Genomic DNA, 13,190 nt, shown 5'->3' on the forward strand with positions numbered 1-13,190 from the left:
GCTTCTTCAGCGACAAAATGAGGACGCGATTCCTCCTTTCCAGACAGCCACGGAGCAAACTGGATGACGGACAGGAAAGTGACCAGTGGCCCTGGGTGCTTTAGTAGGACATGCACCTGTGGCAGTGAGCAAAGGGTGCTGTCCCTGTTTGGAACCTCTTTCTGCCGCCCCCAACAGAGAGCGGGCTCTTGGAAAGAGGTGGATGCCAACATCATCTTGTGGGTGTGTTGGTGAGGGAGGGGGCTCTGTTGGCTTGTGAACTTGGCCCCAGGACACTTCATGCCTTCATTCTCGGGTGGCTTGCCCAACTTTTGGGCATTATTCAGCTTTCCTTTCCTGATCATTAGGACATAAAACTACACCATACATTTAACAAGAGAGTGTACTCTTGATAGTTGATGCCTGAAAGATCACGCAGACTGTGCTACTGCTGGGGACAGGTGGGGACAAGATGAGGAAGATGGGCACTTTGCCAGGCCAGCCAGGAACAGGGGTAGGCAGGTGACTTCCAGATTCCCCTTGCCCCGGGGGCTGCCAGGTCCAAGAGGGGACAAGGACAAGTGACCAGGTGATCAGATAGAGCACAGGGTCCTAGGGGGATTGGGGACCCACACAGGGAAGCAGTACAGGGGTGGGGGAGTCAGGAGGGCTTCACAGAGGAGGCGCCTTGCGTGGGGAGGCCTGTCCAGGAGGAGGGGTGGGGTGGCCACCGAGTATGTGACTACCTGCTGATGCCAGCTGTCGAGAATGCAATGGTGTGAGCTCCTGACCGGGCAGACCCTGAGGTGCCATCTCTACAATGATCAGAGCTGACGTGTGACTGCTTTGTGCAATTAACAAAAATGGCAACTTCATATGGCCCCATGTTCTAGATCTTGAGCCCATACAAAAACACACGGCCAGGCCAGTGGCTCTCACCCCAGGACCGACTGAAATCCCTGTAGTGCCTCTAACACAGACCCGTGCCTGGGCCACACCAACCGCATCCTGGGGTCTGGAAGTCACCTGGGAAGGACCCCTGCAGAGGGCTAGCCTCCTGGGCTCTGTGATTTCTGGGGCCCCCAGTTCCTGGTCCTCGCATAGGGAGGGGTGGATGAGAAGCAGCAGGGCATAACGCAGGGGTCAGGGGTTTTGCCGACAGCCTTTACTTCTCCGCAAGCCTCCTGAAGCCAGCTGCTTACCCCATCCTGGGGTGTGAGGGCGGACGGAGGCACCCGCCCTGGGGCGAGTGTGAGCACCAAGCCCCTTCCCTGGGACCGAGTGAGCAGAAGCCGTGGCACGGGAGTCGTTGGGTGGGACCCACGGTCGCGTTTCTCCTGCTGGGAGAATGCGTGCCGCCATCACGTCTGTTTGCAGCGTCCCCCCTACGGGGCGCCGTTTCCCACCCCACCCCTGCACCTACAGCTTCATCGCCTGCCGGGACTCTGGCCTGGCTCGCGGGAAAGCCAGGAGGCCACGGCCGCGGCTACCAGGGCTCGCAGCCCCCGCCCCGGACGGGACGCGCGTCCAGCGCGCCGCGCGAGGGTCCCGCGAGGGGGCGTCGCAGGCCCCGGGGCGCCCCCAGGGCGCCTCTAGAGCGGAGGGGCCTGCTTCTCCCGGGACTCACACAGTGGGCGGGGAGACGCCCCCAACCCCGGCTCCCCCCAACTCCCCCCTTCTACCCCCCACCCCCGGGGCTCAGCGCGCGACGCTAGCATTGTCCACGCCCCAAGACACGGCCCAGCGGGGTAAACTGAGGCTCGGCGCGCGGCGGGGCGCCCCGGTCACGCGGCCCCCCGGCTCGGCGCTCGGCCGGGCTGTCGCAGCGCGGCCGCCGGAGCGCCGCGGCCCGGGGCGGGCGGCGCAGTGCGCAGGCGCGGCGGCGGCCGGGGACGCGCTCGGGGCGCGCGCGCGCGCGGGGCAGCCGGCGCCCCGAGTCGGCCCGCCGCGCCCCGCGCCTCCCGCCCGCGCCCGCCCGCCCCGGCGCCCCGGCCGCCGCCGCATGGCGCTGAGATGGCGGGGGCGCCGCGCGGCCGAGGCGGAGGCGGCGGCGGAGGCGGAGGCGGCGCGGGCGAGCCCGGGGGCGCGGAGCGGGCGGCCCGGCCGGGCGGCCGGCGCGGTCTGCGGGCGTGCGACGAGGAGTTCGCGTGCCCCGAGCTGGAGGCGCTGTTCCGCGGCTACACGCTGCGGCTGGAGCAGGCGGCTACGCTGAAGGCGCTGGCGGTGCTCAGCGGGCTGGCGGGCGCGCTGGCGCTGGCGGAGCTGCTGGGCGCGCCGGGGCCCGCGGCCGGCCTGGCCCGGGGCTCGCACCCCGCGCACTGCGTGCTCTTCCTGGCGCTGCTCGTGGTCACCAACGTGCGCTCGCTGCAGGTGCCCCAGCTGCAGCAGGTCGGCCAGCTGGCGCTGCTCTTCAGCCTCACCTTCGCGCTGCTGTGCTGCCCCTTCGCGCTCGGCCGCCCCGCGGGGACCCTCGCCGGCGCCGCTTCGGGGCCGGCGACCGCCGACCAGGGCGTGTGGCAGCTCCTGCTGGTCACCTTCGTGTCCTATGCCCTGCTGCCCGTGCGCAGCCTGCTGGCCATCGGCTTCGGGCTCGTGGTGGCCGCCTCGCACTTGGTGGTCACGGCCACCTTGGTACCCGCCAAGCGCCCGCGTCTCTGGAGGACGGTAAGTGCCGCCGCGCGCCCTTGGTCCGGTCTGGGGCACACCTGCCCGGGAGGGACTGGGGACACTGGAAGCCCGGTGCGCATCAACTGACTGGGAAGGTGGGGAAACTGACACCCCGAGTGTGTGTATGTGTGTGGGGGGGGGGGCGTTCAAGGTCACTCAGCGAGCTGAGGACGCAGTGGGGGGCTGCGAGGGTCCGCCTCTTTTCCGAGTTACCGTCCACAAAGCGCCCCTGGGTGTGGGGCGTGGAGACGCGAGCGTGGAGAGGGCAAGGATTGGCCCAAGGTCAGGCAGCTGGGGAGCGGCCAAGCAGGGCCAGATCCCGGTTTGCCGCTCTTTGGCGGCACACATCCCGCAGGAGGGACCGAAAGTGGGCGCGCGATCGGCTCCGGGGCGGGCAGGGCTCCTGCTGGCTGTGCGCACAGCTCTGGGCGCCTCTCCAGCGCGCCTGGACCGCGTGCAGAGTCCCCCTCCCGGCCTGCAGCACCCCAGGGACGTGGGGAGGGGACGAGGATTTGGGTCCTCTCCAGTCACTCTGGCACCCATTACGGACCCGTCTCTGGTCTAGAAAGATACGTCTGCCAAGGTCGAATGGGGCTTTGGTCCTTGCCGCCCCCGCGCTGCCTTGGCCTGACCCAGGTTGGCAGCGCCTGAACTTTGTCACTGCCTTCTGGGCGGACTGGTGAGACACTAGCGGGAACAAGGAGGCTGCCGCTTCCCCCCGGGCTCCTCCCTGGGCCCCAGGACCCTGGAGGCAGATGTCTTTGCTGTGTGGGGCTTTCAGAGCCTGGCAGGGGTGGGGAGGGGTGGGGGGGGGGTGGGGGAAGTGCAGCCCAGCCCAGCCCACAGGGGCTTGGAGGGCCCCCGAAGGAGGGTTTTGTTTCTGTCTCTGGCGGCGTTTTGGCAGGAGGGTGGGGGAATCCGATGAGGTGGGCGAGCCCATCCAGGGACAGAATGTGGCAGATGGAGGAGGTGGGGGCGATGGGATGAGGGGAGCTGGACAGAGCAAGCTTGGGAAGAAGGAGGAGGTGAGGGAATCAGACAGGGGAGTCTGGGGGGGGGGTGCCCAGGACCAGGATCCACCACCCAGGGACCGAGGGATGGGGATGCAGGGACCACCCAGGGACCGAGGGAGGTGTCCCCGACGGGGATGCAGGGGCCCACATGGTCAGAGGGGCTGTGAGTGCAATGCTGGACCTGCATTCAGGCCCAGAGAGGCCAGCACGTGGCGGGGGGTGGGGTGGTGAGGAGGAGGGAAGGGGGGAAGGGAGCTGGCAGAGAGGCTGCGGTGGGGGGGGGGCCCAGGAAGGGGTTTGTGGAGGTGGGGAGGAGAGAGGAAGAAAGTAGGGGTGAAAGCCAGAGACAGAGGTAAGGCAGAGAAAAGGGAAGAGGGCCAGAGGGCTGCCTGCATGCAGGGAGGGGAGGGGGTTCCTTCCCACAGGGCTCTCCAGCACACCTCCCTCTGGCCTCTCGTGGGCAGCATGTGGCCCTTGCTTGACGGCCTCAGGAGGTGCTCCTGAACCCCTCCCCCGCAGCCCTCCCCCCCCCCCCCTTGGCTGTCTGGCCCCCACAGCCAGGCCCCCCAGCGCGACAGCCTCCCTGCCAGCACAAGAGGGGAGGCCCAGCGGCCAGGTCAGCCCCCGGTGGTGCCGGTCCCGAGCTGACCTGGACAGGCCCAGGGCCAGGGCCACTAGGGTTCTGGGGTACCCGAGGTTCAGTCGATTCAGTGAAAAGCTGTACTATTGTCTTTTTCTGAAACAATTTTTTTTACGTAGCTTCCGCTTGTTCCTTTTAGAGAATTCAGGGAGAGGAAAGAGTCTGCAAAGGTGCCTTGGGCACAGGGAGCTCTGCCCCCAGGATGAGAGGGGCCCCTGCATCTGTGGGGGAGGGGAGCCTATCCAGGGAGCCCAGATCCTCAGGGGTTCCCGCAGCGGGGCAACGCACGCCCCCATCCATCCCAGGGCCTCAGTTTCCCCACCTGCAGGGCTGGGGTGCCGTTGGAAATCTGTTGGAACAGCTCGTATTCAGAGTCTTCTGCTTCCACTGTGTTTGGGCTCCTTCAGAATGTTCCTGTTCAAGTCTACAAACACTAGTGGTGGTGGCGATGTGGACAAACAGATGGGGAGGGTGCAGAGAAACTTTGGTGAGGGCCTGGGTGTCCCCCAGGTGTGGACCAACCTGTCCTGGGGCAGCTGGGCAGCCTGGCCTGGAGGCGGGGCGGGGAAGGTGGGACCCCATGTGTCAGGCCCGTCCCCTGCTTGCCGATGCTCTCCAGTGTCCCTGCTACCCTGCAGGGTGGTCGCGTGTGGATGGTCCTGTATTCCTCGGGGTCTTGTTCGGGGCAAGCGGAAGCCCTGGGGGCTGGAGGTGGAGGCCCAAAGGAGGCTGTGCAGGGGTGGGGTGACTGAGGCAGTCTGTGCCAGGCTGTTGGCTTTACTGCACATGCATGGGGTGTTCTGTGTGCTGGGGAGTGCTGCTCTGGGCACTGAGGGGTTCATGTGGGGGCTCCCAGAGCCTCTGCCCCTCCTCAGGGAGGCTCTGGGGTTTCCTGCAGCAGCCCTGTTCTGCCCTGCTGTGCGGAGCTCTGGGATGTGGCTCATGTGCTGTGGGGACCCTGTGGAACCCAGGCTGGCCCAGGCTAAGAGGACCCAGGAGGCCACGACTGCACAGTTGACATTGGGGCTGGTGCTAGACCGCCTTCCCTGGAGGGGCGCCTGCTGCTGCCCTCAGGGCAGAAAGAGTTTAGGGACATGGTTTTATCCCCACCCAGCCCAGCCCCCAGGAGGAGCCCCTTCCTTCTTTGTGCCCCTGCTCCCTGCCCACTGGTTGCATCTAAACTAAGCAATTTGTTTTTATTTAACTGAGCAATGTGTCAGAATTGAAGGCATTTTGTTCCAGAACACCTGAGGTCTGCCTGGAGACCTGGGGCCCAGGTGGGGGTATGGGGGTGGGGTGGTGAGTGGATCCTGGGGTGCTGGGAGGGGTGAGGAGGAGGGAAGGGGGAGAGGACACATGTGCCCCCTGCTCCCGGTGGTGGCACTCAGGGACTCGAGGACAGAGTGGCCGCTTGGGGACTGTGTGTGTGCACGCCAAGGTGGAGGCCTTGGGGTGGTGGCAGGGAGAGGGGTGTGCCTGGAGGAGAGAGGCTGGCTCAGGGTGCCCCCACTGGAGGGCTCTGCGTGCCTGCCAGCCCCAGCTTCCTACCCCCCACGGACCCCAAACACCCACTTCTGGGCCAGGGTGGGGTAAGATTGCTGTAGTGGGCCCACACAGGGTCCACTGTGTTGTGCACAATGGTTTTGCTCCGTCGCCTATCCTCATAAGTGAAATCTATTCAGTGCACCCCTCCCCCTCTTCTGAACCTCTGATAGGACCACAGAAACCACCATCCCCTCGTCCTGGCGAAGTGGGAGTTGGCTGGAATCCCCCTGTGTCCCTCCTCCAATTCCTCTGAGCTCTTGGGGGAACCCTAGTGCTGCTGGCAAGGGGGCGCCCAGGCCACCAGGCTGCTGATGCGCCTTGTGCCCACCACCCACACGCCGGCTCTTCCTCCTGCTGGGGGGAGTCTGTCCCTTCCTGTGCCCAGCCCCCTTCCGAGCTCCTCCCCCGCCAGTGCTCCTTCCCCCTTCCCCTTGCCCTCATTTCCCTCCCCTGCTGGTCCCTCAGCTGCCCCGCCCCCCTGCTGCCACACCCCAAGGCCCCTCCCCTTCCCCTCCCTGGCTCTCCCCCCTCCCTACACAGCCCCCTTGTTCGGACCATAACTGGCTCCCCGGCCCCTCCCTCCACAGGCCCCGCCCCTGCCGCCCTTTGGTCACAGCTGGGCCCTTACCAAGTAGGGCCCCTCCTCCAGCTGGGCACTGCCCCTGCTGGACCCCCTTGACTTGGCCTCCAACCCCTGCCCCCCCACCCCAGCCAGGCCCGGGCTGGCCCCTCTCCCCACTGGTACTTCCCTCCTCCTCCCCCAGCTTGGCTGGGCCCTGTCACCTGTTTGCTCCCCTGCTGGTGCAGCCACCTGTCTTGGCTGACCCCTTGCTGCTGGGTGGGGGCTGCAAGGGGAAGACAGGTGGGTCCTCTTGCTGCTGTGTGAAGGCGTGGGGGGGGGTAGTGGGGTTCTCTGCCTTGGTGAGGAGTGCCCCCATGACAGCCTTCTTGTCCTCAGCGGCACCCCTTTTCCATAGGCCTCTGGTGGCTGGGCGGGGCTCTGCTCTTAGCACTTTGGGCTTCCCACCACCTGCAGGCTTACAGCCCTGAGCACTCTGTGAGCCCCCGGTGGCAAGGGGTGTCTCCCCCATGCCTCCAGGTCTGCGTCCTGTGGGCATTCCCCGGGGAACACCTGATTCACAGCCTGCCTGACCACTGGGTCCCCTCCCCACAATCCGGCGTGTCCCTCGGAGACTCACTTGTGTTGTCCTCCCCGCCGGGCCCTAACCTGAAGAAGCACCTGGGATGGCCCACACTGGGGGCAGCAGAATCTGCTGACCAGAAGCAGGGGCCTGGACGCCTACGGTACCCACCCAGCTTCAGGCCAGGGCTCTGGCCTGCTCCCCTCAGGGTGGTCCCAGATGCTTTTTTTGCTGCCCCAGCATGTGCCAGGACCCTGGAACTGTGCGTGTGCTGGAGTCTGGCCCCACTGGTGGACCGGTGGAGGCGCTGGGGACAGACTGGGCACGCTCACCTTCTCTGGATAGCTCTGCGATCCATGCCTGGGTGCCAGCCCCCGGGGAGGGGAAGGGGGAGGGGGCCCACGGGAACAGGTCCTCTACCCAGGATTTGCAGTCTGCAAGGGACCCCGGTCACCAACCGGGACTGCGGTCAGTGCTGGGGAGTTTGTGTGACCTTCGCAGGCGTATGGAGGGGACAGGGTGGAAGGAGGGCTCAGGGCGACTTCCTGAGGCCAGTGCTCCAGCCAAGATCCTGGATGGATGGCACTGCGGCTGCTGGGCTGGGCTCAGCCAGGGAGGTGGGCACGGAAGGACTCAGGTGGGTGCTGCAGGGCACGCCAGCAGTTCGGTTTCTTCAGAACACAGCACCAACGCCCTTCAAGCCTTTTTAGCTGAGGGGTCTGATCAGGTTTCTGTTTGGGGGCCCCTGGGGTGCAGTGGGGAGCAGGGGTCACATGAGTGGGCGTGGGGGCTGCTGCCTGGCCCAGACCAGAGTGGGGTTCTGTGGGGAAGTGTCTGCTTGCCACTGTCTCCACCTGCTGTGAATGCTGCCCAGCTGCCCTTTCCGGAACCCGGAGGCTCTCGGCGATACCCTTCTCTTGTCCCCCACCCCCGACGTCTGGAGGGCCAGGGCTCAGCGCCCTGGGGGACAGGTAACTGTGCTGTGTTCCTGCTGACTCAGAGCCCAGAACCATCCTTGTTCCGCTTCCCAACCCAGACGGGGTGGTGGGCTTGTGCGAGGGTGGGGTGCAGTTCCCGGCTGTGGGACCTCGGGCAGGGGACTTAACCCCGTGCCTCGGTTTCCTCCGGGTGGCTCCATGGCTCTGTAGGAGCGGATACGTCTTCAGGCACCTTTCGGTCTGCTGGTTGTGGCCCAGTGTTCAGTGGGATGAGAGCCACCTCTGGTCCCCACCAGCTGCTGGTGGCCTGGGACCTGCGCGTTTTCTCCGGCTCTGTGAATCCACGTCTGGTCTTGGCCGAATGTTGGAAGAGACGCCCCGGATGCTGGCGGCAGGCCATCTGTCCAGACGGAGTGTCCTCGGGGCGTGTCCCACCACTTCCTGTCGGTTGTGGTTGGGGGAGGGGGGTGGCCCTGTGGCCTGGGTGACGACCCCTGCTGCAGGCACCTGGGTTTGCACCGAGGGGCTGAGCAGGCCGGCAGAAGGGACCTTGCACACCTGGTGGTGCTGGTCATGTGCAGCCCCAGGTCTGGCACACGTGCACACACTCGTACATGTGCACACACTCACACATATGCACACGTACACACCCACACACACGCACCCACACTCAGTACACACCCACACGTGCACAAACTCACAGTACACACGTGCACACACACACTTACCAAGTGCACATACACTCAGACATGCATGTGCCATGCACGTCCTCACACTTGTCTATGTTCACACACACAAAGACACCCACCTGCACACACATGGGCACACGCTTGGAGGCGCTCACAGGGCATACTTATATTAATTAGTAGTACCGAGTTCTGTCCTGAAGGACACGGGGCCCAGGGCCCTCTGGCTCCATGACCTCGGGTGACCTCACGGGGTGACTGCCCATGAAGTGAGCCCACTTGGGCTTTGCCTGGGTGGGGGGTCAGGTGAGAGGTTCGAGCGTGGGCACGAGTGACCAGGGGCGGGATGCCTGTGTCCCCTCCCCTCTGTGTGCTCTGTGAGTGCAGTCCAGGCAGGGCCAGGCCATGCTTCTGGGGCTCACGTCCTGTGCTCCCCCATGCGTGGGGCGAGGGGTGGGCCCGTGTCTGCATCCTCCCTGGATCCTTCTCTGTTCCCAGGACCCTGGACCTGATTCTTCTGGATGGGGGGGGGAGCAGTGACCCCGGGGCTTGGGGGGGGCAGTGACCACGAGGTGGGGAGGTAGTGACCACGAGATGAGGGGGCAGTGACCCCAGGCATGGGGGTACAGTGACTACGAGGTGGGGGTGCAGTGACCCCGGGCTATGGGGGCAGTGACCCCAGGGTATGGGGTGTGCAGTGACTGGCTAAATTTTGAGGTGCTGTCTCAATAGGCACAGAATTATTTTTGGTTATTTTGGTGTGTGTTACTCCCCCTTCCAAAGCCCCCACCCCCCACCCCCACCGAGAATGCGGGCTCTCTGGGATGAGATACATCCAGCAGCTTCTTTCCTGTGTCACCGCCTGCCTCCTAAAGCCTGAGCATGACCCTGGGCCGGGTACAGCCACGTGCATGCAGACTGCGCCACCTGTCTTGGGAGAAGCCTCCGCCTCACTGGGCCGCCCAGGCGTGGCCTGCCTCACTGCGGGCAGTTCTGTCTGGGCTGGATAGTGCTCACCTGTGCAGGTGTTGTCCCAGAGGGCCTGCCGGATGGCTGTGGCCGTCTCTTTCCTGTGGGAGCTGTCTCCGTGGGCCCACTATGAGCGCCCCTGGCCCGGCCCAGGCCTCTTTGGAGGCGACCCCAGGATGGGTGGGGTCTCCGCTCAGCGTGGCCGGTGATGCCTCCTCTCCCCTCCACTCGTGGCCTTCATCCCAGGGGGGCTCACGGTGACCTGAGCCCACCTCCCTCCTCATTTCTGCACAGTAGGTGCTAATCCACGTGGCCACCATTTCTGGCGCACCTGCGGCCACGAGCTCAGATAGTTCCCGGGGAGAGTTAAAAATCCTGAATCCCGGGAAAATCTCCAGACTGGTGGGTTTGCGTCATCAGATGGGCTGGACATGTGAGAAAGACGTGGGAAAGACTGTGGGAAGACGTGGGGACTTCTGGTCCCAGTGGTTGCTGTGGAGGGGGGAGCCCTGGGGCTCCCCAGGCAGGTTCCCCTACCCAGTCTTCCCCAAGTGTGCCTTCTCTCCAAAGATCCTGTCTCCAGAAACCTGTTTGAGGGCTCCCCTGCGCAGGGCGGGGACGGTGGTCTTCTGGCTGGATGAATGGCCCCGCAGGGCATCTGGATGTGCAGTGTGGGCACCAGCTTTGTTGGTGAGGATGCCTCTGAGATACCCTGACTGTGGTTGGTTAGAGCCCTCCTGCCGGGACAGAGCTGCAGTGTAGACATGGGGAGGGGGCTTCCCAGGAGGGAAGGGGAGCCAGGCTGGGGGACCGGCTGCCCTCAGCTGCTGGCTACACGTGGGAGGGGGCCCAGCCCCCTGGCAGATGAGGACAGAGGACTGCTTGGTCACCTTGACAGATGACACCGCAGCGGACTCCTTGTTCACGTTTGGGGTCTCTCCCCGAAGGTGGGAGGAAAGAATCAAAGAGGACGGGAAGATCTCAGAAGGGCGGTCCCTGTTTTCTTGCAATTTTTATTTTAAGGGCTGGGGTCACCTTGCGCTTCCTCTAGCAGGTGGGTGCTGGCCGCCTGCATGAGCCTCTCCAGAGGCCTCCGGTTGACTCTAATGGTCCAAGCACCCCTCAGAGCCCGGTCTTCCCGGCTCCCTCCTGCAGCACTGACTCTTTCCCGACCTTGTGTCCGGCCAGAGGCCAGGGTCTCTGCCGCTGTCTGGATCTCACATCCAAGTCCGTCTGTCTCAACAGTCTGCTCACACCCCTCTTGCAGCCCTGCATTGTGTGCACTTCCTGACTCCCCAGGATTTGTCACTGGGTCCTTATCCCGAGTCCCCTTGTCCTGAGGCCATCTATCTGCTCTCAACAAGCCCAGCAGCACTGAAGCCACGGGACCCCCAAGGCCCATCCAGCACCCCCCCCGCCCCCCCCCCCCCCCTCCCAGGATCTGGGGATGGCTCAGTGGGAGCTGGAGTTCATGCCTGTTTGGAATGTGACAGTCACTCCTGGCCGTGTGTCAGCCTCTGTGCACCGTGTCCTTCCTGGCAACTGTGGGCAGTGGCAGGCTTCGCCTCGGGGCTCTGTAAACTCTAGGAGCAGTGCCTGCCTGGCCCTCTGCACTCCGGAGTCACCTTGGGGTCTGCTGTCTCCAGGTGGTCTCCAGATGCTTCCCACCCACTCAGGGCCCGCACAGCTCGGGTCCCTGTTTGGCCTCCACGTTCCTCTTACCTTTGGCCTTCAAGGTGTGGCCCACCCTCAGCAGTGGCCTGTGGTTTTTAAAGGGTCGTCTTGGGTTAGGTTATTTATCTCGAAATTTTTCAGTGATCGTGAAATTCAAGATGATCCTTTGGTCAGCACAGCCCGCATCACTCTGGTGCATGCATGCAGCTAACGGTTTATGTAACAAATACGTGTGCAGTTGGGGAGTGTACCCTGGGTGGGGGCAGGGGGCCATGTCCTGTAGGTAACAGGGCTGGCCCGCAGGGGAGGCACCTGTCCCCGAGCTGTGGTGTTAGTGGCACGGGGAGATTTGGGAGCAGGCTGGAGGGGCCCAGGCTGCCGGGTCAAGGCCTGGCTCTGAGATGCGCTCAGAGAGGCCAGAGGCGGTGGCCAGGGAGGCCTAGTGGGGACGCCAGGCGATGAAACGCAGGCCAGCGCACAGAATTCCTCATGTGTGGCAGCTGCTCACTTGACAAGGGCCAGAGAAGGTGGCCCTGCCAAGGGCGTGTGATCCCAGCTCGGGGCTGTGGGGGGGGGAGGCTGCGCTCGGCGAGCCCTTCTGTGTGCTCCCCAGTGACGGTGGATGTTCTGCTTTGCAAACTGGCTGTGGGGACACGAGGGGTGTGGTCAGCACCTGCACCAAGAGAATGACAGTGAAGCAAATGCTGGGAGAGGTCCCAGTCGTGGGAGACGCCGTCCGTTGTGGTGTCCTGTGTTTTCACTGCGCCCCTGACTGGCAGAGCAGATGCCTGGGGAGCCCCCTCCCGAGCCTCCCGGGGGAGGGGACATAGACACAAGGTGGTCTCATGCTTTTTGATAGCTGCCTTCCTACCTTTGCCCTCCGGGTGGTGGCCCTTAACCTCCTGGCTAGATCTGGGGCTCTGTGGTCACTGCAGGAACCGGTCTCATCTCCACGTGCCAGACCCAGTTCTGTCCATTTTTAATCCACCTCCGGCTCCACTCAGAGCCTGTCTCCTCCAGTTGGTCACGGCCGGGGGGAAGGGGCCTGCCTGCCGCAGTGGACAGCTCCACCCCTCCCTGCAGGCGCCCCCTCAAGGGTCCGCAGGTGCCTCTGTGGCATGGGGGTTCGCTGCTCGCCTGGGGGCTGTGTGCACCTGTCTCCAGGTGATCCGTCCCTTTCCCTGAAGCGCCTGTCTCACTGGCTGTCTGCCGGGGTCCATGGGGCGGGTCTGCTTTGACCCACCGCCGCCTCCCCGGGAACACAGGAGGGGCCCTGGGCAGCTTTCCCTGCTGCTCTGGCCACTGGCGCGCCGCAGTCTCCACCGGCAGCCTTGTGCCCCGCTGATGACCCAAGGCTGTGTCTCTTTGTTAACATCAGCATCTGCGGAGCTGACGGGGCGGGAACAGGACTTCTTGCTGAGGCAGCGAGCCGGGCGGTCCTGTGGTTCCTGTGCTCTGCAGTCAGGTGGGATCAGGACCTGCGATACGTCTGAGATGCTGTGCCCTGCCTTTTCTGCAGCGAGTGTTGCCATGGTGGATGGCTCCGGGAGGTTTGCTTGTTCGCGATGATGCTGGCTCCCTGACCGGAGACTGCTTCTCCGTGACCCACGTGCATTACCGGCACCGGCGGGACCGAGGGCTCTGCACCACTGTCACTCTGCAGTAATTCCCGTGTCACCTTGGACAGACCATTGGCCTCAGCTCCCGTCTGAGAAAATGTGTGTGACGGGGCTGGTGTGAAGCAGGGTGGGCCACGTGTGCCCCTGAGCTGAGCTCACACACACATTTTCACCTCCCAGAAGTGCTTCGATGTAGGTGTTTGATTGTCACCCCTGTTGGCCCATGAGGTCCCCGGGGTTCCTGGAGCCACTTGGCCTGTCTAAGGCAAGGAGACCCTGCCAGCCCAGCCTGGAGTGGGCACAGGTCCAAAGCCCAGC

At 64.4% G+C, this 13,190-nt stretch overlaps 1 protein-coding gene across 1 annotated transcript in view; it reads left to right on the forward strand.

Annotated features, from left to right (window-relative positions):
- The first annotated feature begins 1,992 nt into the window (after positions 1 to 1,992).
- The window catches only part of ADCY1 (adenylate cyclase 1), a 107,190-nt gene continuing 95,992 nt past the window's right edge, over positions 1,993 to 13,190 (forward strand). The window contains exon 1 of the mRNA XM_042963061.1: positions 1,993 to 2,643. Within this exon, the coding sequence (XP_042818995.1) occupies positions 1,993 to 2,643 (651 nt within the window). The remainder of the gene's footprint in view (positions 2,644 to 13,190) is intronic.

This window comes from Panthera tigris, chromosome A2 (assembly GCF_018350195.1).
Source record: "Panthera tigris isolate Pti1 chromosome A2, P.tigris_Pti1_mat1.1, whole genome shotgun sequence".
In the NCBI taxonomy this organism is placed as follows: domain Eukaryota; kingdom Metazoa; phylum Chordata; class Mammalia; order Carnivora; family Felidae; genus Panthera; species Panthera tigris.